Genomic DNA, 22570 nt, shown 5'->3' on the forward strand with positions numbered 1-22570 from the left:
CATCAATCTGAGACTGGTACAGTTGGGAAAAGAAGCAAATCGAACTGTCAGGGCAGGCAGGAACAACGCAGTGAACAAGGTAGGACTGATAAATTAAACTGCATTTACTTCAATGCAAGAAGCCTCACAGGTAAGGCAGATGAACTCAGGGCATGGTAAGGAACTGGGATATCATAGCAATCACAGAAACGTGGCTCAGGGATGGACAGGACTGGCAGCTTAATGTTCCAGGATACAAATGCCACAGGAAGGACAAAAGGAGGCAAGTGAGGAGGGGGAGTGGCATTTTTGATAAGGGATAGCATTAAGCTGTACTGCTATCCAGGGAAGTTATTTGGGTTGAACTGAAATAAGAAAGGGATGATTTCCTTATTGAGATTGTATTATTGACCCCCTAATAATCAGCAGGAAATTGAGAACCAAATTTGTAAGGCGATCTCCGTTATCTGTAAGAATAATAGGGTGGTTATAATAGGGGATTTTAACTTTCCAAACGTAAAATGGGACTGCTATAATAGTAAGGGTTTAGATGGGGAGGAATTTGTTAAGTGTGTACAAGACAATTTTCTGATTCAGTATGTGGATGTACTGACGAGAGAAGGTGGTTTGTCTATGGAATGAGCTGCCAGAACAAATGGTGGAGACTGAGACAGCATTTAAAAGACATCTGGATGGGTCTATGAATAGGAAGGATTAGATTAGTTTGGGTTATCTGGTTGACATGGATGAGTTGGACTGAAGGGAGTGTTTCTGTGTTTTACATGTCTATGACTGCATCAACTTGTAACTTGAGTTCATGAGATTGGGAAAAGAAAGGTGCCTCTGAAGAGAAAACATTAGCCTCAAAAGTCAAAAAGTAGTCCTTGAGATCACAACAAGTAGCTTAAATATACTTTTTAGAAACTGCCCAGGTAGCTGGTGAGGTTTTTCTGTCCCAATCAAATGAAGTCTTAAGTGTATTTTGATAAGTTTACCAAGATTTGTTTAAGTAAAATCCTGACAGGGCACTTCAGTACAATGCTTCACATGCCCTGGACAACCACCCTTGCAGGAAATGTCATTTACTGGAGTTTGAGAATAACTAGAGAAAGAGCAGGGCTCATTGAGGTTCTTTGTGCAGAGGTGAAAAAATATTGTCATTGAGAATAGTGCCCATCAGATAAGGGGGTATAATGCAGATACATCTGGTTAGGGACAAGGAAATATTGTATGATATAAACATAGAGAGGAAATTTAAATAAGTTTTGTGTAGGGGTAAAGAATCTTTTAAAGAAGCAATATCGATCAACGTTTAAAATACTCAGCACAAATATAACATGATGTAGTATTAAGTACATAAACATTGTCCAAGAGGTTTATAAAATTATGGGGGGGCATGGATAGGGTAAATAGACAAGGTCTTTTCTCTGGGGTGGGGGCGTCCAAAATTAGAGGGCACAAGTTGAGGGTGAGGGGGAAAGGTATGAGGCAACTTTTTCACGGAGAGTGGTGCTTGTGTAGAATGGGTTGCGTGAGGAACGGGTAAAGGCTAGTACAATTGCAACATTTAAAAGGCATCTGGATGGTTATCTGAATAGGAAAGGTTTGGACCGCTGGGTGCTGGCAAATGAGACTAGATTAGGGTGGGATATCTGGTCGGCATGGATGAGTTGGACCAAACGGTCTGTTTCTGTGCTGTACATCTCTATGACTCAAAGGAATCTGCAAAGAAAGGACTGTCATTTGTATCGTTTATTTAACAACCACAGGACATTTTAGCTGATGAAGTATTTTTGTCAAATCAGGATCCTAAGAATTTTTTCACAATCTCTGGGAGTAGGGAGAGTAAATTTGTGCCATATTTATTCGCATTAGTGTGTATTCATGAGACAGGTCTTCAGCAAGGTTGTTTGAAAAGCACAAAATTTGAACATGTAACTGAAGATTTATCCGGCTGAGCTCCTAATTTTTTTAACCACCCCTTTCTCATCAGACTCCACAGATCATATCGAAGCAACTCCGTCACCAGCAGTTTTTGTTGTCTCTGGGGACAGACGTGCGCCCATTCACTAGATATGCCACCCAACAATAACTCTCCTGCTCCTCGGATGCTACCTGACCTGCTGTGCTTTTCTAGCGCCATATCTCCAGCATCTGCAGTCCTCACTTTCACCCATCAATCATTGCTGTTTACTGCTGGCTTTCCCGGATGTCCACCAGCGCAGCTGAGCGCTGAGTCCATGATGTGAAACGGCTCTGCAGTGCTCGCCCCGTTCATTCTGACCAGGTAATCCTGACATTTTGTTTTGCTCCCTCCACGGCAGTAGGAAATGAGTCGAGCTGCTGCTGCAGTGTGTGCCTGTCTTTGGAGGTGAAAGCGTTGCTACATTGTAGCGCAGTGTTGCAGAATGTGGCGGAGAATGGATACACTGAGCGAGCGCGAGGCTTCCCGGCCTGCTGCCGGGACTCGGCCGCCCCTGATTGGTCCGGTTTGTGGACCTGCGATCCATGTGGGCGGGGTGTCCGGCGGACCCTGGTACTGATTGGTTCAGCGCACTGCCACTCAAAGAAGGGGCGGGGCGGTGTTTGTGTGTGTGTGTGTGTGATCGGCGCTTCGCGAGGAAGCGGCTACAAAGTATCCGCCGGCCCAGCCAGGGATCGTCAGGTCCAGGATCACCGCAGTCTGACTGTTTTGGACTGAAGCGGCCGGCGCGATGGCTAATCTTCACCCTCCCGGCGTCTCTTCGCGCTGTCATTGTGTTTGAGGCTGGAGCGGCTTGTGAAGAGCTTGACCCTGACTTTCACACTTGGCTGGTTAGTGCCGTGTTCCCGGGGCTGAGGGGGTTAGTGGGGTTTAACACGTGCTGGTTTGCTGCATGTCGGAGTCAAGCGTGCGCCTTTCGAGCGATTATGTAAGTCGCCCGTCGCGGGTTTCCATCGAAATCAATACATTGCGCCCACAGATTCATCCTCAAGAATTTGTACTCGTCAGCATTTGATTGTTTATTATTAGTTAGTTATCCGATGACGACGAAACGATCCTTTTATAGTTTTATTTCCCGATTGAGGCACTGAACATTTCTGAAATCGTTCGGCCGTTAGTTGTTTTCGTGTGTGTATTAAGCATATTTTAGGAGTAAGCCACAAAGTTGCAGACCTGTGAAAGACATTTCGAACCATTGGCTAATGGATATTGGTTTTATGTACTTGCACGTGTCGAGAAAGGGTCAAAAACAGCAACGCTCAGTTAATTTTTTTTTTGAAAGGAGCGGCCTACAATCCCGGACTAATCTCTTTCCGTTTGGCAAAACCCGTTTTTAAAAAACAGAAAGTGGCTTGTTTCTGTTGGTTGCACTCATGCACGAGTCAGAAGTTGGTGGGTTTAAGCAGCACGTTAGGCCTTAATTCTGTCGTTTAGATGACACATCAGTACAGCAGTGTGGGAGTTAATGGCAGAGGTGTCATTGACATGAGATATTTAGTTCAGATTCCCACTAGCCTGTTAAGGTAGACGTGAACGATCCCAGTGAACTAAATAATAGTTGGTTTTCAGTGTCTTGCGCAATATTTCACCCTCAAAATAGATTAACTGAGCATTTATCCGATTTATCTTACTGTTGTAAAAATGTTTGAGCAAACAGCACTCCATATTTATAGCTACTCTTCAAAATAATTAATTGTATTGTGAACTGCTTTTGTTTTGAAATGTTGTTTAATGTTTTTTACATTTACCACTGCCAAGGAAGAAAAATCATTGTTTCCTCAATCACTTGAACCTTCATATCAGCTTTCAGTAAGAGGAGCTGATTTGTAGAGTTATTAAATTTTGCAGCATGGAACAGACCCTTCGGTCCAACCAGTCCATGCCAACCATTATCCAAAGCTAAACTAGTCCCTCCTGCCTTTTATCCCTCCAAATATTTCTTATTACTATACTTAGCCAAATGTCTTTTAAATATTGTAACTGTATCCATCACTTTCTCTTGAAGTTCATTCCAGATAAGAACTACTGTGTTTAAAAAAAAATCCCCTCCTGTCATATTTAAATCTTTCTCCTCTCACTTCAAGACTTTTTGTCGTATTTTTAAAGTCCCCCATCCTAGGGAAAACACTTTGTTTATTTACCATATCCATATGCTTCATGATTTTATAAACCTCTGTAAGGTCACCCCTCAGCCTCTGATGCTCCAGGGAGAATACCCCAGCCTATTTAGCCTCTCCCTGTAGCTGAAACCATCCAACCCTGATAACAGCCTTGTAAATCTTTTCTGAACCCTTTCAAGTTTCACAACATCCTTTCTACAGCAGAGAGACCAGAATTGCATGCAGTATTCCAAAAGTGGCCTAACCAATGTCCTGTACAGCTTCAACATGACCTCCCAACCCCTACACTCAATGCACTGGCCAATGAAGGAAAGCTTACCAAATTGCGTCTTCACTATCCTACCTTCCTGCGACTGCACTTGCTCAGTTGATATAAAAGATTGGACCATAGAGCATGTTGGGAACCCCTGTGTCCTTCTGTTTTAATGGTTAATTCTGTGTCATACTGTGTCTGGAGGGCTCCTGTTTTAAACACTCAGCTGGACAGAATAGTTGATCACTGCCAGGGTGGTGAAAGGATTTGGCTTCCTGCTGCCCGGTAAGGTAGGGAGGAATGATTGATTTCCATATTGGTTGGCTCCTCTCTGATCTCTGCTAGAAGTGAGAGAGAATGATCCTCAGATATTTGAAGCTGATGTACACAAATGTACAATTGAACCAAACAATGTTTATTGCACAGAAAATGCCATTCTGCCTTTCCAGGGAACTCTGCTTTTTTCCACAGATACTTACTGACCCGCTGTGTTTTGCCAGCCTTCTACTATTTTATTTCAGATTTTCCTGTGTTGTCTTTGCTTTGTTTTTCCCCCATTCACCTTAAATCAATGTCATTTGCTTCTTGACTTTCCCACCGATAAAATTTCTCTTCAGATACCTCGAGGGTGGCATGATTGCTCAGTGGTTAGCACTTCTGCTTCACAGTGTCAGGGGCCCAGGTTCAATTCCAGCCTCGGGCGACTGTTTGTGTGGAGTTTGCACATTCTCCCCACTTCTGCGTTTTACTCCCACAGCTCAACGATGTGCAGCTGAGGCAAAATTGGCCATGCTGAATTGCCCGTAGTATTCGGGGATGTATGGGTTAGGTGCAGTCAGGGGTAAATATAGGGTGGGGGAACGAATCTGTGTGGATTATTCTTCATAGGGTTGGTGTGGACTTGTTGGGCTGAATGGCCTGTTTTCACACTGCAGGGATTCTATGAATTCTCAACGCATCAGTCAAATTCCACTTGAACTTCACAGAGAAGAACTACCCAGCTCCCCCCAATGTTTTGATGTACAGTGACTGAAATTGCTCCTTTCTGGACTCATTCTTTCTGTACCTACCCCAATGGCTATTTCTTCTGAAATTTTATTAGGCAGAAATCATTTTCTTCAAAGGAGCTGGAGTAAGGGCGGGGGATGGAGGTGGGGAAGAGAAAGGAAATGCTTTGCAGTTTTTTCATGCAGTTTTGTACTGGAGCTGTGAACCTATATGGCTTTTGCTATTGCCCATGTTTATTGATCTTATTTTTTTGATCCTTGAGGTGGTACTTGGGAACTGATTTCCTCAATCACTGCAAATGTTTACACTGGGTCACTAGGAGTTAAACAGGATGAGGAAGTCATGGAATATGAGTATCTGGCATGAGGCTGTGTTCAATTGTTTGTTCCATGTCTTCTTCAGTTATTTTCCAATTGGATTATATTCATCCTCTGTGACATATACTCATACTCTGAAGAATGAATAGTAACTGATTTATCTGGGATCTTTCATCATTGTTTGAAAAATAACAATGAGTTGTGTGCCCTGATTAAAGTAATGCAAGGCTGAAAAATAAGCTATGACAACACAGATGATTGAACTGTATTTCAAAAATGGAGTAGAGCAAATAATTGAAGTCAACTTTTGTACACTAATATTCCTTCCATTGTTCCTCAATCTCACTGTAATGGGAATGTCATTAAATAATTAATTGAAAATCACACAATACCAGGTTATAGTCCAACAGGTTTATTTGGAAGTACAAGCTTTCAGAGCACTACTCCTTCATCAGGCAGCTGTGGGGCAGGATCATAAGACCCAGAATTTATAGCAAAAGATTAGTTTCATGCAACTGAAATGATATGTTGACCAAACCTAGATTGTTGTTAAGCCTTTCATTTTTTAAAATCGACTGCAGATTCCAAGTTGAATAGAAAGACTTGACAGCAAGCTAGGTTTGTTCGATATATTCAATCCGAAAACTTGCACTTTTATATAAACCTGTTATAACCTGGTGTTGTGGGATTTTAACTTTGTCCACCCCAGTCCAACATTGGCATTTCCACATCATCATTAACTGGTTGATTTCACAGACTTTAAATTGTTTCTGGGCGCTGTCGATCTAATATAATCATGTATGCTTTATTTTCCATTAATTTCCAGTTTTATTTTTAATATATGTTATTTTGTTATTGGGACCCCTCTGTTTCTGGATTACCCCTCTGCCAGTATCTACTTGAAACCGTTTGCCAAAGGGTGCCGAGACTCACCAAGATGAGTTTGAGATGAATGTATGGCCTTGACTGAATGTTTTCCTCAGTGTGAAAGCTCAGGAAAGCATAGTACATGCAAGCACATGCCTGCTCACTCGGTGAATTGCAATATTGGGACACAGCATCATACGTAACTGCTACTTTCAAAATGGAATTCAGATTAATCCTGCTTGTGTCAGCAGTTAGTGGTGTTGATTGTGTTAATATAATGATTCTTGATTTAAATATTTTTACAATTAGTAATCATTGCTATGTTAAATTTCTGATTTAACACAGTCTAAGGTGTTCACATTGTTTTCAGGCCCTCCATTTGGTAGCTTGATATTTTAATGAAGCAAAATAATTGAAAGTTATTAAAGTGAAACAATTGAATAAATTGTTGAGAGGCTTGTTTTGGCATGTTATTTGTCTCTGCTTCAGGGTGAGATTTATTTCAGATTTGTTCATTACGGATCCCTTCATGACATTTGCTTTGCGTTATCTCAGTTATTGCCTTCACCCTTGTGTCCTAGTTCAAACACTTTGTTCAACTTTCATCCCCTTCAGGGTCAAAGTTCTCAGTTGTCTTGAGCTTTCTGTCTCAGTGGCTGTAAGCAAATGCAAGTCGGCCTTGCGAACTGATTCTCTCCCGATCTCCTATGTCTCTGTTGTTCTCTGAGAATCGCCTTAGAATATATTGCATATTGCAGCTGTGAGAAAATTATTATTATTCATCAGGCCTGAAACATTAACTGTTCTGTTCTTTTCAGGTGTCGCCTGACCTCCATATTTCCAGCATTTTTACTTACTCTGTATTTCAGTGCAAGTGTTGGTTTTTTAGGATGAGCTATTTAATCGCCCATTTTGAAAAGCATATTGGAATTTTTCGGAACCAGATATTCAGGGAGCCACAGAAACAGTTGACAGTTTGTTTAAAAGGTGTGGAAGATGTGTGCAGCTTGAACTGTTGCAGCTGTGGAGCATCATCTCCCCTGAGTCTGAGTGGCTGAATGTGACTTCTCATTTGTTATATCCTTCATTTTGACTGCCAGGGTATTCTTCATTATCCCAATGGATTCTGTGGGAATTGTGCTTTGTGTGCATTTTGTCGGTCATTGACACACACTTAAGGTAGTTATACTTTATCAGATGTGACGAGAATGCATACGAATGAGTCCACTTGCGAACAATGGGCATTCAAAACCTTAAGGTGACAACTTTGGATCTCACCTGTAATCTAATGTGTCAGTTAAGTATACTGTTACAAATAGACTCTCTTTGATTCTTACAGCACCTCAATCTCTTGTGTTCCTGCTATCTTCTTTTCTTGGTGACTGTTCTTTGACAGATGCTAAAATGGTATCAGTACCCTTTTTGTACTGCTTGGAGATGTGAGGTGGTTACTTTAACACTTATGTGGTTGTTGTGGGTCAGCTTAAACTGTTTGAATACTCTGCCTCCATTCACTTTCATTGTTAACAAATATTGGCTGCTTCGTCCAAATAAGTCCCTGCTGCTTGATGTCAAGGTTATTTGCCAACTGTCTACAGTGATTAGTATGATAAATTATGATGTGAAGGAATAAAAGAATTTAGGCTAATTCTGCAAGAACCTGCAGAGCAGCGAGAGTATTGCTCAGCGTTGGATTGGTTTAATAAGATCTGATTAATGGTCAGTGTTTGATGGAAATAGACAGAAAATGCATATAGGCGATTGAGTTAAATTGACTTTGAGTCTGAAATGAGCAATTACATTGGTTATCGTGTTTCTGGAATTGGTTGAAATTTTCTTTCTAAAACTTTGTTTTCGAGTTGATCATGAGCAGTTTAATTGGCTAGATAACAATTTATCTATGTGGTGGATTTCAGCTATAGGGAGGGGTTGAATACGCTGGGGCTGTTTTGCCTGCAGTGTCAGAGGCTGAGGGGTGACTTTATAGAGACTTATAAAATCATGAGGGGCATGGATAGGTAAATCTACAAAGTCTTTCTTCCCTGGGGTTGGGGTGTCCAGAACTAGAGGGCATAGGTTTAGGGTGAGAGGGGAAAGATATAAAAGACCTAAGGGGCAGTTTTTTCACACAGAGGGTGGTACTTGTATGGAATGAGCTGCCAGAGGAAGTGGTGGCAGCTGTACAATTTCAACATTTTAAGAGGCAATTGGATGGGTATATGAATAACAAGGGTTCAGAGGGATATGGGCCGGGTGCTGGCAGGTGGGACTAGGTTTGGGTTGGGATATCTGGTCGGCGTGGGCATGTTGAACTGAAGGGTCTGTTTCTGTGCTGAACATCTCTATAACTCTGTACAATTTGTCACTTGTTCACATTCATCTTGATTTTAAAAACGTATCCCAGTTTCGTAAGATGACAAGAAGGACTCTCCGCATGGGTCGTGGTGTGTTGGGAATTAAGTAGAGGTATTTACACTGTGGTATAAAAACTACTTAAATTGCCCAGATAAGTGGTGGGTTTAATTCTTGAGCTGTGTCTTTTGCAATTGGTTCCTCTGGTAGCGACATGTTTAGTTGTATTTGCACTGTTATAGCTGAGTGCTTGGACAAAGTAGGGGCATGGTAACGGGTGGAAATTGTACTATGCAAACCAGCAGCTGAGCTGCTAGAACCCAAGGACTGTAAGAAAGAGCAGTATAAAATATTGGTAGTGAAGAGAAAATATTTTCTCGTGATGTTGATGCACTGAATTGCCTTCAGTGGTGTGACCTTATTATGGAGTTTCCTCCAATCCCAACTGCACCTTTTCACCCCACCTAAAATCTGAAATGTTTGTGATTCTTGCAGTTGTAAAAGTGCCATGGTTAACTCATTCTTCTTGGCACAGTGCTGTAGAATACCCACTAGTCTGAGGCTCACGATCTTTTGAAATAGAATTTTGGTCGTTTTTGTACTGATTCCCACTAAATTATTAGAGGGACAGTTTTGCTGATGTATTATTTTAATCAACTTGTTCAACTGTGTTATAGCAAATTCCTGAGGCTAGTTGGACATTAACCTTACCTTCTGGCCTCTAGGTAGGAACAGTACTTCTGTGCAGTAAGAGTTTCAATCTTTGCTTGCACAATAGTGGCTACAAGATGGAGGGCAGACAGAAAATGGTCATGTGTAGTAGGACAGTGACCACCTGTGTTTCTGTCCTTATTTCAGTGAACCCTGTCTCCCATGTTTGTTCTCCACTGTACTTTTAAGGTTACGTATGCAGTTCATCTTCCCCTGTTCCGTGGGCTGAACATAACAGCCACTCTGGTTGTGAACATCCATCTTGTAGATTTTTCCCATTTACTAATTTCCTCATTTTCCATAAGCCTGCCTAATATCGGAGATACAACTCCTGCTCCCTTGATTTCCCCATGCCCTTCAACATAAGTATATAACTCCTCTTGATGGCTGCTATACTAAATGATTTCGAATTTGCTGTAAAACTCACTCTTGCTCTCTCGAAACCTATATTTTGTCCAGCACCCATCACGTACATCTTTGTAGTCTCTTACTTCAAGGCCAGTTTTCCAGAATGATGTATTTGAATCATCTGGTACAGCCATTGTGACATGTTTTTATGATGAATTGACTGGAGCTAGAATTATCATCAATATCTTCCAGGCCTGTGATCAACCTTCAGGGTTCTTCACCTTGTGTGTAGTGGGACAGTACTTGAGGGGAAACATCCTCTCAACACTTACCTTGCCAAGCTCCTTAGGAAAACCATACGCTTCAGTGAATGACTTTTCATTCTTCTAAATTCCAATGAGTAAGAGTCCCAACCTGTTTAGCCTTTGATCATAAGACAATCTCCCCACACCCCCTCCCCCAAGAAATTCCTCAAATTAAGTGATCTCTTTCCTTAAATAAGGGAAAACTACTCTTAGTACTTCACATATGGCTTCGCCAACAACTAGAACAGCTGATAAGACATCTCTACTCTTAACCATCAAGCCCCATGTCGATTTGAATATAAAGGCTAAAATTAAAAGTCTTCTCCAGCACCCTCAACCCCACCAGTGCCCACAAAAAGCAATTTATATTGTGTAAGTGGTGGAATTCTCCTGCTTAATTATTTTGAAAAATATGAAAACAAAGAAAATAGTAGCAGGAATTAGCCATTTGGCCCTTCGAGCCTGCTGCACTGTTCAATATGATCATGTGACTCAGCCTGTTCCTGTTTACCTGCATATCCTTTGATCCATTTAGCCTTTTTCTTAAAATTAAACAATGTTTTGGCCTTGAATGCTTTCTCTGGTAGTAAATTTCACAGGCTCACCACTCCCTGGGTGAAGGAATTTCTCCTTGTGAGAAGACAATCAATAACTGGGAATTTGTTCAGGGAATGTTGGGAATGACCAAAGCTCGGGACCAAATGTTAGAAAATGGGAATGGAATAGTTGGGTGGTTTTTGACTGGTGAGCGCATAATAAAAGCCCTTTTTTTTGTGCTGTAGATCTCTGACTATATGACTGTGTATTTGAACAGTGTCTGATGTGCATTGACTATTCAAAATTTCTTGCTCTAAAAGCATTTATCTTCTTAAATTAGTGATTCTCAAGCAAGCAGAAAATGTTGGAGAAATTCAGCAGATCTAGCAACAGATGTGAATTAGAAACAGAATGTTTCAAATCTGGTATCACTTCAAACCTGGAGTTTCTCAGTTTCTCCAGCATTTCCGGTATCCACGATATTCTACTTTTCATTTCTGAGCTTCTCAAAATGGGGTCTGTGGAGACTTTTGTACAGATTAACCAATGATGCAGCTGTTTTTCTACTGAACATGTAGTAGTTCTTGAGGGATATTTCACAATAACATTGTACAACAATTATTTATAAATAGGATTAATTGTATAATTTATAATGGTTAATGTGGAAGAATGCTTGTTAATTTTTGTGTTGAACACTGTACAATTGCAGTTACCTTCTGGGATGGTTTGTTGATTGATTGGTACAAAAGTAAGTAAATGAATGGTGGCTGGATGGAATGTTTGGTGTAATCCAGCAAGGAGTGTGTAGAATATGGTTACGGTTGTGCTCCACAACATGGATTGGCTCTCACCTGAAAGAGGTGGATACATGTCGAAAAACACAGAACCACGTGATCATCAGGTGTTGAGCAATAAAAAGTTGATGCATGTTGGAGTGCTCTAGTCTTGAGCTGCTCTCCAGATTTTAGACCCTTTTGAGGGAGGGAAAAAATAGATTTTAGGCCATTTTAAATTAGATTCACTACAGTGTGGAAACAGGCTATTCGGCCCAACAAGTCTTAATGTAGAATTTGGTGTTGCAAATGTTGGAAATGCTGTAGCATGCTAAGTTGTTAAAATATTCACGTAAAATAATCTGAAGCACATCTGTATCTTGACTTTTGAAGTTTTGATGGAAGGAATTGGTGCCCATGATTGATCCACTTGAGAAAGAACCCTTCCACCTAAGTAATCGTGACCTGCTGACTTAAATTGTTAATCACAAGCTCACTGTCTGTAGAAGATGTTGGTCTACTGTTATCAGTATTCAGAAATATTCTGATACAGTGTATTTATATCTATCTGGTTAACTCCTCTGAGTTAAGTGGGTGTGGTACTGCAAGTAGATGAGAATGTGTTTACATCAATCATGAAGGACCAAAAATCATGCCATTTGATGTGACAAAGTATTGGTAACTCTCAGCAAATCATACAGCATATGTAAACACTGTCAAGATTAGAGTGGTGATGGAAAAACACGGCAGGAATTGATGAAGGGCTCCTGCCTAAAACGTTGATTTTCCTGCCTGACCTGCTGTGCTTTTCCAGCGCCACTCTAATCTAGAGTCTGTTCTCCAGCATCTGCAGTCCTCACTTTCGCCTTTTATGTAGACACTGTGTGTAGTGGCTGTTTCGGTTATGGTGGCAATGGCTGTTTTGGGGCAGTGACACTTTTATTTAAAGCTGGAAGATGGCTGGGTGAACAGCTTTTAAGTAAATAGACAAGTAACAGTGATGCTCTGAAAAGCAGGAATGGGCTAAAAGGTTAGTGAACGCTGAGATATCAATTTGGTAAAGTATAACACAGGACTGCTTGTGTGCCAAAGAGCATAAACAGCAAATGGTAGACAGAGCCAAGCGATCCCACAACAAACTGATCAGGCTGAAGCTCTTACTGGAGGAGGAGGCTACACAACCCCAGGATATCACTGCAGGAGTTCCTCAGAGTGATGTCCTAGGTCCAAGCATCCTAAATCACTTCACAGAGATGACCTTCCCTCCATCATAATGGCAAAAGTGGGGCTATTTGCTGATGATCTCACAATGTTCACAGTTCCTCAGATACTGCAGCAGTTTGCATCTGTGTGCAGCAATATTTGGGCAATATCCAGATATGGGCTGATATGTTGTGCAAAGGATTTTTTTTCCAAAATTCATAAAGAAAAGCTCATCCATCTCCAGTAACTCACTCGGACTCTTGACTTGTGACTGACCAAAATGAAGGTTCATTTGGGAAGCTACCTAATACCTCGAGAGAATTTGTTTGCCAACAGTGAAGTTGAAGTGTTAGAGAGACTATACAGAGATCCATGCAACTTGCCTACATGACCGTCCAAGGTCTACCTGTCCCACATTTGGCAGAGCCTGCAAATCCCACACTGAATGAGTCAGGCATCTCATAAACCGAATGGAAGCATGTCGCCCTCAATCCTGGCCAAGAGGGGAAAATTCTGCTATAAAGTCGCTACAACATTAGTGAGAAATCAGCAAAATGAATTGTCCCATTCTTTTGATTATTACAAGCGAAGTTCAAGGGCTCAGCAGTTCAGATTTTGAAAAAGCGCTTCTGAGTCAGAGAGAGATTTTTCCAGAGCTGGATGCAGAGAAGAGGTTACAGTATGAAAGATTGAATGGAGAGCGATACATGGGAGTGACCTTATCCCTGATAAACATGATGGGAGAAGCAAGAGCAAGTTGAGTTATAAAGTCTGGGTGATGTGCAGTTAACAGTTGGGGGAGATTTGATGAGGACAAGAGGGTGTTGACACTGACAGGAAGATCATTTATAATGCAAGTTAAAATCATTGAGTGTGAGCAGTCAATTCATAAATAAGTTGGTGTGGAGGGAGAATGTGGTGAAGATATTTTGGTAAGAATATTTAATGCTGATTGGAAGGGAGATGGAGAGGGGTGGAACGTGGTAAGATACTGAAAGAAGGTGAAAGTGTGAGAGGAGAAGTTGGTAATGCCAGAATGAGATCTGATTATCATTGCCACACAGCTACAGTGGTATTCTTCTTGAGTCAAGGGGTTAAAGATACAACTGGGTGGGGAGGCTTCATTAACAGGTAAGGTGTCATTCACCCACAACTAGGTTCTTGTAAATGCTGCAATGTTGGTGCAGTCATTAACAATAAGTTCATGAGTGCCAAGGGCCTTGTTCTCCAGTGCTTGAGCATCCTGGGGAACTAAGTACAGAGTTGGTAAGATGGGGTGGGTGGCTGCTGGTCTGAGTTAGACAGGAAGGAATTTAGTAAGGCCAACCACCAGAGGGAATACTGTGCAGAAAGGAGTGGATTAGACAATGTGAGGTTGTTGCTTGTAATGATTTAATGTTTAATAAATTCACGAATAGTAACTTTTTTGAACTCCACTGTTGGCTCAGTATGAAAATATACACACAGCTTTGATTTACTGTACTAAGTGACAAGTTATGTTGCATGTCATTCAAGTCCATGATCTGTTTTATTTACTTGTGGTAAATTACAGACTGCTGTTGCATCCTGTGCATACCACAGTTGAGAAATTATGTTCTACATATGTACCTGATTTGTAGTCATGTCATTTCTCAGACATTCTTCTTATTCAAGACCCTTCTATGTTTTGGAAATGATTGCAGTATTAAACTTGCTATTGTAAATATTGGAAGATTTTGAAAATGAGAAATTTAATGAAGTTCAGGCAATGACAGACAGTACTGTCAAGATGATTAATTTACAACTTGATGTTACAACCTTTTAAATGTAAAAGCAAGAATTTCTTTATTCCTCCTCCAACTCTCCCTGACATGTCAGTCTCTTATTGGTAGTCACCTGTTTGATATGGTTTACCTTGAATCAAGTTATTAAAATTCGTCAACCATTCAATTGTCTTTGCCTCACCTTTTTCGATTTGGAAATGATTGAACTATTTCCTCATAATTTTTTACTCTATTTGTAAGCACTGAGTACTCCTAAACTACATACATCCAGTTTAAACCAAATGCTTAGCTGCTAAATATAAAGAATTTGAACTCTAAGGTCCTACACTTGCTACCAACATGAAAATCCTTTTTTTTGCAGAAGTGTAGGGTCAATTTGGTCTGATGAACTTGGTGCATATTTAGTAAAGTGGTCGCAATGCTAAACACCCTCCGGTCATCCTTTTAGGTGTTGCATTAATGTGTTACAGCAAACATTTAAGTTAACTTCTGTAGGTGACACCTCACTTAGCCACGCTAATTTGTTTTCTCTTTTAAGTACTTCCGTTCCACTTATTTCAATCCTTCTGTGGAAAACCACAGAAGCAGTTAACAAATGTAATGTTTTGTGTGATTATTTTCTCCTTTTTTAATACTCACCATTATTTGACTCCACCCCTCTTAGTTAATATAGTAAAGAACAACATACAATTTCTTGCTTTTTATCCTCAAAATGTATGTGTTTACCTGACATCAAAATTAACTTGTCGTTTTTTTCTACAACCTATACCATCGGGGAGAAGGTACAGAAGCCTGAACACATGCACCAGCCGGTTTCGAAACAGTTTCTACCCTACTGTTGTAAGAATACGGAATGGACTCTCAAACTCTTAACATTTCGCCTGTACCTGTGTTTTTGTTTTTGCCACTGTTTACCTATTATTTACTTATTTATGCTACTGAACTCTGTGATCTGCTGGATTGCTTGCAAGACAAAACTTTTCACTGTGCCTTAGTACACATGACAATAAATTCAATTTGATTCAATTTTTTTGGTATCCAATTGACGTCATAAGTCTCTATGATTTCTAAATTGCCGACAACACTTGTAAAATCTGGATTTGTGCAAGCTGACCAGTCCGTCTTTTCATGCAGTCAGAATGAAATGGCTCAATCAAGTGCAAATGTTAATATGTTTCTATGTGGGATACATGTTCTCACTCTGATTTGTTTGTCCGGTGAAAAAAAATCCGTGCTACTGCTTTGTATTCATCATCTTTATTCCCATTTTGCAAAGAAGCAACAGATCCATTATACTTTAAAATTAATCGTTGTAGCTAATTTTGTGGTTAGTTTCTTAGTTAAAAGTAAATGGTGCTGAATCCTAAAGTAAAACTTGTATGAAAGTTTGTTTAATATCTACTTTATAAAAAAAAAGTCACCACAGTCCTACCAGACAAGAGAGCTGGTTTCTCATTAGATAGATAACTGGTGGTAGTTTAAACTGAGGGTCACCATGCCTCGAGAGAGGTCAGGTTGAGAAGGAGATTGCTTCGTAAGACCATAGGAGCATAAATTAGGCCATTCAGTCCATTGAGTCTGCTCTGTCATTCTGCCATGGCTGTTGAGTTGTCAATCCCATGCTCCTGTTTTCTCCCCATTCTCTGGAACCTGTTTATCTCAGTGTTAAATATACTCAATGACCCAGCCTCCACACCCTTCTTTTAGATTACTTAGTGTGGAAACAGGCCCTTCGGCCCAACAAGTCCACACCGACCTGCCGAAGCGCAACCCACCCAAACCCATTCCCCTACACCTAACGCTACAGGCAATTTAGCATAGCCAATTCACCTAACCTGCACACTTTTGGACTGTGGGAGGAAACCGGAGACCCCAGAGGAAACCCACGCAGACACTGGGAGAATGTGCAAACTCCACACAGACAGTTGCCTGAGGCCGGAATTGAACCCAGGTCTCTGGCGCTGTGAGGCAGCAGTGCTAACCACTGTGCAGCCTTCTGTGGGAATGAATTCCATAGATTCACCACTCTCTCTACTCTCTGGCTGAAGAGGTTTCTCCTTCTCGCCGTTGTAAGAGACCTTCCCTTTACTCTAAGGCTGTGCTCTCTGATCCTAGTCTCTCCTAACAATGGAAACAACTTGCCAACATCCATTCTATCCAGGCAATTGAGTATTCTGTAAGTTTCCATTAGATCTTTCTTCCTCCCCACCCCCTTTCCTTCTAAACTCTGATTATACACCCAGAGTCCTCAAACATTCTTCATGTGTATCTCAACCATTGCAAGAATTGAACCCACAATTTTGGTGTCACTCCTGGGATGTGAGTGCTTTAGAATAATTGAAAAAAAATCATGCAATTAAGTATACACAGTAATGTGTCAGACTAGATTTTGAATAATTTTTGGTGTGCATGCTGAGGTAAAGACATTTTAAGTCCATTTTATAAGTTTTGGTTCAATGAGGAAAAACGATAGTTGTGAAATATGTTTTTGGTAAATTGCCTGGATTGAACGAAATTATTCTGATAGTAAGGGGCGCCTGTGCATAAATTTCCATGAATCACACTTAATCAAAAAAACGTATGTTTAGATCCTTGGTTCATGAAGAGAAGTCTCATTTTTTAAAAATGTTTTGTACCTTTGCACTTTCTGTACTACTTGGTATCTTCTGGACAAAGATGTGCACATTAGATGGACTGGGCATTCTCAATTGCATTGTAGTGTCCAATGATGTGCAGTCAAAATGGGCTAGCCATGGTAAATATGGAGTTATGAGGATAAGGTGGGGGGCTAGGTTTGGATGTGATGCTCTTAAGAGGGTTGGTGCAGACTTGATAGGCCGAATGGTCTCTCTCTGCACTGTAGGGATTCTATGATTCGACCTACAAAAAAAATTGCTTCAGACATTAATGTTTAATGGGGTTAGGGTATCGATCATTTTTCAACACCCAAAGCAGAGCTCAGTGTAGAATGCAATAGCTTGTGTCTGTATACCAGATAAATGTAGACTGTCTGTTATTTATACACTGTGAAAATTTGCTATCATTCTATTATTACTCAGGTCAAAAGGGAGACTTATTGAGGAACTGTAGAGCAGTACGTTCAATTAAAGTTGATGCAGTATGTCAAAAAAACTTGAAAGGAGAGCTGTCTTTTCCATTTTGAGAAGATATTGAGAAATGTGTGACCACTGTTGTCACTGTTGTCTTAATAAAAGACAAACTGATTAAATTCTTTACCTTAAATTGGTGCAAGTTGTTATGTCTCCTCCTGACTCCTGTCTGCTGCTCATCTTGGTTAATCTTTGCGTTTCAGCTGCCCTAATTCATAGGCTGGGAAGATATTGCAAAGATGGAGTGCAGTTTCAGTGAAAAATCCTTCTGGAGAAAAATGTTACTTGTTCTAGTTGAAATGAATATTAATTACCAAATTTTAAAAATTAACCTTGCCTCAGCTGAAATACCCTATGTGATAACTTTGGTTTAATGTGGCATTGTTACAAAGGGAACAAGGTTAATTCAACCTTGTATTGATTGGTTCATTATGCTGTTGGTGGAAGATAATTTAGCTCATTATATTTTCTGTATTACAGTTATGCACCATGCCGATAGTAGACAAGTTGAAAGAAGCCCTGAAGCCTGGACGAAAAGATTCTACTGATGAAGGTGACCTTAACAAATTGCTAACAGCTTCAGCAAAGAAGGTTCTTCTTGAGAAAATTGAATTTGAGCCTGCCAGCAAGGGCTTTTCCTGTCAACTAGAAAGTCTGAAGAGTAAATATGTCATTTTGAATCCAAAAACCGAAGGTGCAGTTGGCCAGAAAAATGGTTGTTCCACACCAACCAAAAAACAAGGTATGCATATCCAACATCCTTTAATTGCATTTTATTATCCAGTACCCCTCCGTGGTTCAGTGGGAGGGGATAGGAGGTGTTACTACAGCTTTGTTTTTCTGAAACTGGTGTGAACTGATGATTTTAACACTGACAAATATAACTTCATGTCACTTACAATCATTTTAATAGTGTTAATAAGGAAGGCCTCTGAGTAATGAAAAATTAGTATATAATGGCTAAATATTCCTTCTGTCTGTGGTTCTCTTTGTGATCCTTAGCTCTTGCTCATTGTATCCTCTTGTTTTGGTTTCACTGCATCAAACCTGCTGCCTTTCTCTTGGTTTATCTGAAGGTTAGTCAGTGTCATATTCATTTGTTTGCTTTGTGTACTCTAATTGCCTGCAACCTTCAATAGCAAGCTTGTCCTTTGAAATTGGCGTTTTTATATTTCACGGTGTGTAGAACTCCAAATTAGTTAATCTGTGTCCTGAAATCTAAATTTCCTGGCTGTATTTCTCAATCTTGTACAAAGTTATCTGTAGTTTCACCTATTCCTTGCCTGAGCCCTTGGAAATTCTAACTGGTAGATCCAGTGGTATGGAAGGATAGGAATGCTAAACCTTTCAGAATTTGCACCTGCGTTTTTGCTGTCCTTTTCAGCCAGGTCCCAGCTGCTAATTTGTAATCCTGTATCCCTTGTTCACAAAATGTATAGCTGGCTCTGCTTTTGTTTCAAGTGTCTTTTCAGTAATTTTTGCAAGTTAACTGCATTTGTGCTTAAATTTCTCAAATATTTCTGTGACATCGTCAGCTTCCCCTTGTGTTGATATACATTCAGCTTTTATTTTCTACTGGACTCACTCTTATTTTCTTCTGGCTATAACGTGGATCTCATTTTCAAACAAGCAACACATTCACCTTTTTGTATTACTCCCAGTTGCTCACTATGGTGATATGTTGATAATGTATGAGTTTTACATTGCTTGAATGACCACACTTCAGGCTTCAAGGGATAAGAACTTTTCCTTGTTAAATTCTACAGGCTGATTACAAGGGAAGAAGCGCTGGTTCACTGCACTCCAGAACCAAGTTCTCTGATGCATTACATGCACATTCGAATGTATCTGTGAAAATATTCCAAACTGAGACAAACTTATGTAACTTCAGTTCCTAGCTTTACTTTATAGCTTAAGTATATATATATATATATATATATATATATAGTTCGTATCTGGAAAATGTAAACAACCCATATTTATGCTCCATAATGATTTCAGAAAAGGATAGCTTTTTGTTTTGTTACCTATGACAGAGAGATTGGGTATTATAAAGTTAAGCATCATGTCTTGATGTACTTCTTTTAGTTTAACTGATATTTTTGAGGTCTGCTGAGATGCTAAGTTTCCACTTAAAACATGATTTCCAAGGGTGGGATGTGTCTGTATCTAAATATTCAGCCCTGTCAACTGGCTAGCTCTTGTACAAGGAGTTTAGAAATTGACTTTGTTACAGTAAAGCTCTCCAATTAATATTTGGAGTTTATGTTTCAGGTCCAGTAACACTTAATGCCCAAAAACCAGCATTTTCCCAGCTACCATCAGTTCTGATGACGAGTCAGTTGACGTGCAACATTAGCTCTGATTTCTCTGCACAGATGCTGCCAGACATGCTGAGCAATTGCAGCAATTTATGTTTTTACTTTGATTTCCAGCATCTGCAGTTCTTTTGGTTTTTATTTACAGATTTAGAGTTGTTCTGTGATTGCAAATTAGGCTATAGTTCAATTTATAAAAATCTACCTTGCTGGTTTTAGTTGATGTCAGCTTTCAGATCAGTACTTTTCAGTAGATGTGGAAGTAAAGATAACGTAATCAAAAGTAAGAAATTGGTCATATTTGCAGTTGAATTTTCACCACTTTCCCTGACCTCAAGTACATTCTGCTTTTATTTGCTTGTTTTCAGTCTATGAAACCAGCAGCACTTCAAATGATGGGATTCCAGCCCCTCAGAAAGTATTGTTTCCAATGGAGAAGTTGTCCATGAAATGGGTCCGTGTGTGCAGAGTTGGTGCTGGACTCCACAACCTGGGAAATACATGTTTCTTGAACTCCACTATACAGTGCTTGACTTACACACCGCCACTGGCCAATTACCTCCTCTCAAAAGAGCACAGCAAGACATGTAAGTTCTACAGTAACTGAGTTCTTTGAAACTTGTGGTATTGCAAGATTCTGATACTCATTTTTATACTTGAAAGCTGATCTTACCTCAAGATTTTTGTTGCATAAGCTCAGCAGTGTTTCAGTTATGTTTGTTGCTCATCTTGTTTGTACTGAGCGTATTCATCTCTGAGAAAGTGAGGACTGCAGATGCTGGAGATCAGACTCAAGTGTGTGGTGCTGGAAAAGCACTGCAGGTCAGGAGAATCGATGTTTTGGGCATAAGGCCTTCATCTGGAATGAGGCTTGGGAGCTGGGGAGGGTTGAGAGATAAATGGGAGGGGGTTGGAGGTGGGGGGTAGCTGAGAGTGCAATAGATAGATGGAGGTGGGGGTAATGGTAATTACATCAGAGAGGAGGGTGGAGCGGATAGGTGGGAAGGAAATGGATAGGTCACGAGGGCGGTGCCAAGTTAAAAGGTTGGATCTGGGATAAGGTGGGGGGGGGGAGGGGAAATAAGGAAACTGGTGAAGTCCACGTTGATCCCGTGTGGTTGGAGGGTCTCAAGGCAGAAGATGAGGTGTTCCTCCTCTAGGTGTCGGGTGGTTGGGTTTGGTGATGGAAGAGGTTAAGCACCTGCATGTCCTTGGCACAGTGGGAGTGGGAGCTCAAGTGTTTGGCCACAGGGCAGTGGGATTGCTTTGTCCCAGAGATGTTCTGAGGTTGAACATTCATGTTGAGTACAAACCTGAAGTGAAAGTAAAAGAAGTCAAATCTGCTAACAGCTTGTAGAAATGTAGAAAGTATACTTTGTGAATTGATGTAGTTGGTACTGATGTTGCTGCTGACAAAGTTGTTCCTGACCTGAGGCAGGAAAGATTTAACTAGATTTGGAATGTTTGGTCTTGATGTGAGAGTAGGACTGGTAGGAGGTCGATGGAAAGATGCTGAGTTTGATTCCTTTAAGGAAAGAGGAAAGCTGCCAGAAAATCTGGTGATGTTTTGGACTGACCAGCCAGCACAGCAAGGTTTGAAGCAAGTCGGTCATCTGCCCTGTCAGCTGCAGCTTGTATCATTGCCATGGGAGACCTAAAGGAGATTGAAATAACATCCATAAATTAATTATGAAGTATTCTACTTCACAGCAGCTGATTGAAGACCAAGTGCAAGCTCTGCGTTTTTCCAAATTAATTTGGGTACATGGAAATTGATCTTATTGAGATGGATGTTGATCACATTGCTTCTCTCAACTTAATCCATGTGAGAATAACTGCAAAATTGAACTTGAAAAGAAAAGAGAAATTTTGGTTTAACACCTGATTGGCTAATTCTAATTTTTAATGGTTTTCAGTAGATTGAATATTTTGGCCTATTTGTTTTCACTTTAATATTATCAAACCCATCAATTTCATTTTCTCAAATTTTTTTGTAGGTTTTATATGTAATGTAGTCTGTTGTATTTAATTATGAAATCATTTTCTCTTTTAAAATGTGCAGTGTTGCTGTTAGTAACTGGAGGGCAGGTAATGACGTAAGCTGGAGCAGAGAATAGACTTCAGCATTTTTGTTTTTCATGCAGGTTAATATTTCACTTTATGCTGACAAACTGCTTTTGTGTTTTGAATTGACTTTGACCAATAAGATTATTAGGGGTCAGCTCAGTTGATTGGATGGACAGTTTGCAACGTACAGTAATGGCAACAGCATAAATTCCAATTCCCACACAGACTGAGGTAAAAATGAAAGTTCCAACTTCTCAACCTCTCCCCTGGCCTGAGGTGTGTCTCTCTTAGATTAAACCACAACCAGCTGTCTCTCTAATAAGGGAGCAGTCCCATGATTCAGTTGGACTGTGGCGACTTTACATTCACCTTCCACTCCCAATGTCACTGCATCCTTCAAGATTACAGTTAGTAGTAGTTTGAAGGTGATGAGCTCAGTGGACTATTCAGTACACCTTCATCACATTGATTCAACACATCCTGTTCACAATAATGGTATCATGATGATCTTTCCTTTGGGCCCTTCTAATTTTGGCAAAGTGGGCTTAGCTCCTT

General features: G+C 40.3%; 1 protein-coding gene across 2 annotated transcripts in view; it reads left to right on the forward strand.

Annotated features, from left to right (window-relative positions):
- The first annotated feature begins 1994 nt into the window (after positions 1–1994).
- The window catches only part of usp36 (ubiquitin specific peptidase 36), a 76353-nt gene continuing 55777 nt past the window's right edge, over positions 1995–22570 (forward strand). Inside the window, exons 1-3 of one of the 2 annotated variants that reach the window (XM_072558713.1) lie at positions 1995–2266; positions 18111–18372; positions 20317–20535. In XM_072558713.1, the coding sequence (XP_072414814.1) occupies positions 18120–18372; positions 20317–20535 (472 nt within the window). In that variant the 5' untranslated portion in view covers positions 1995–2266; positions 18111–18119. Of the gene's footprint in view, positions 2267–2564; positions 2794–18110; positions 18373–20316; positions 20536–22570 lie in introns of those variants that run through there. The other variant, XM_072558712.1, reaches the window with a different exon arrangement.

Source organism: Chiloscyllium punctatum, chromosome 39 (genome assembly GCF_047496795.1).
Source record: "Chiloscyllium punctatum isolate Juve2018m chromosome 39, sChiPun1.3, whole genome shotgun sequence".
NCBI lineage: Eukaryota > Metazoa > Chordata > Chondrichthyes > Orectolobiformes > Hemiscylliidae > Chiloscyllium > Chiloscyllium punctatum.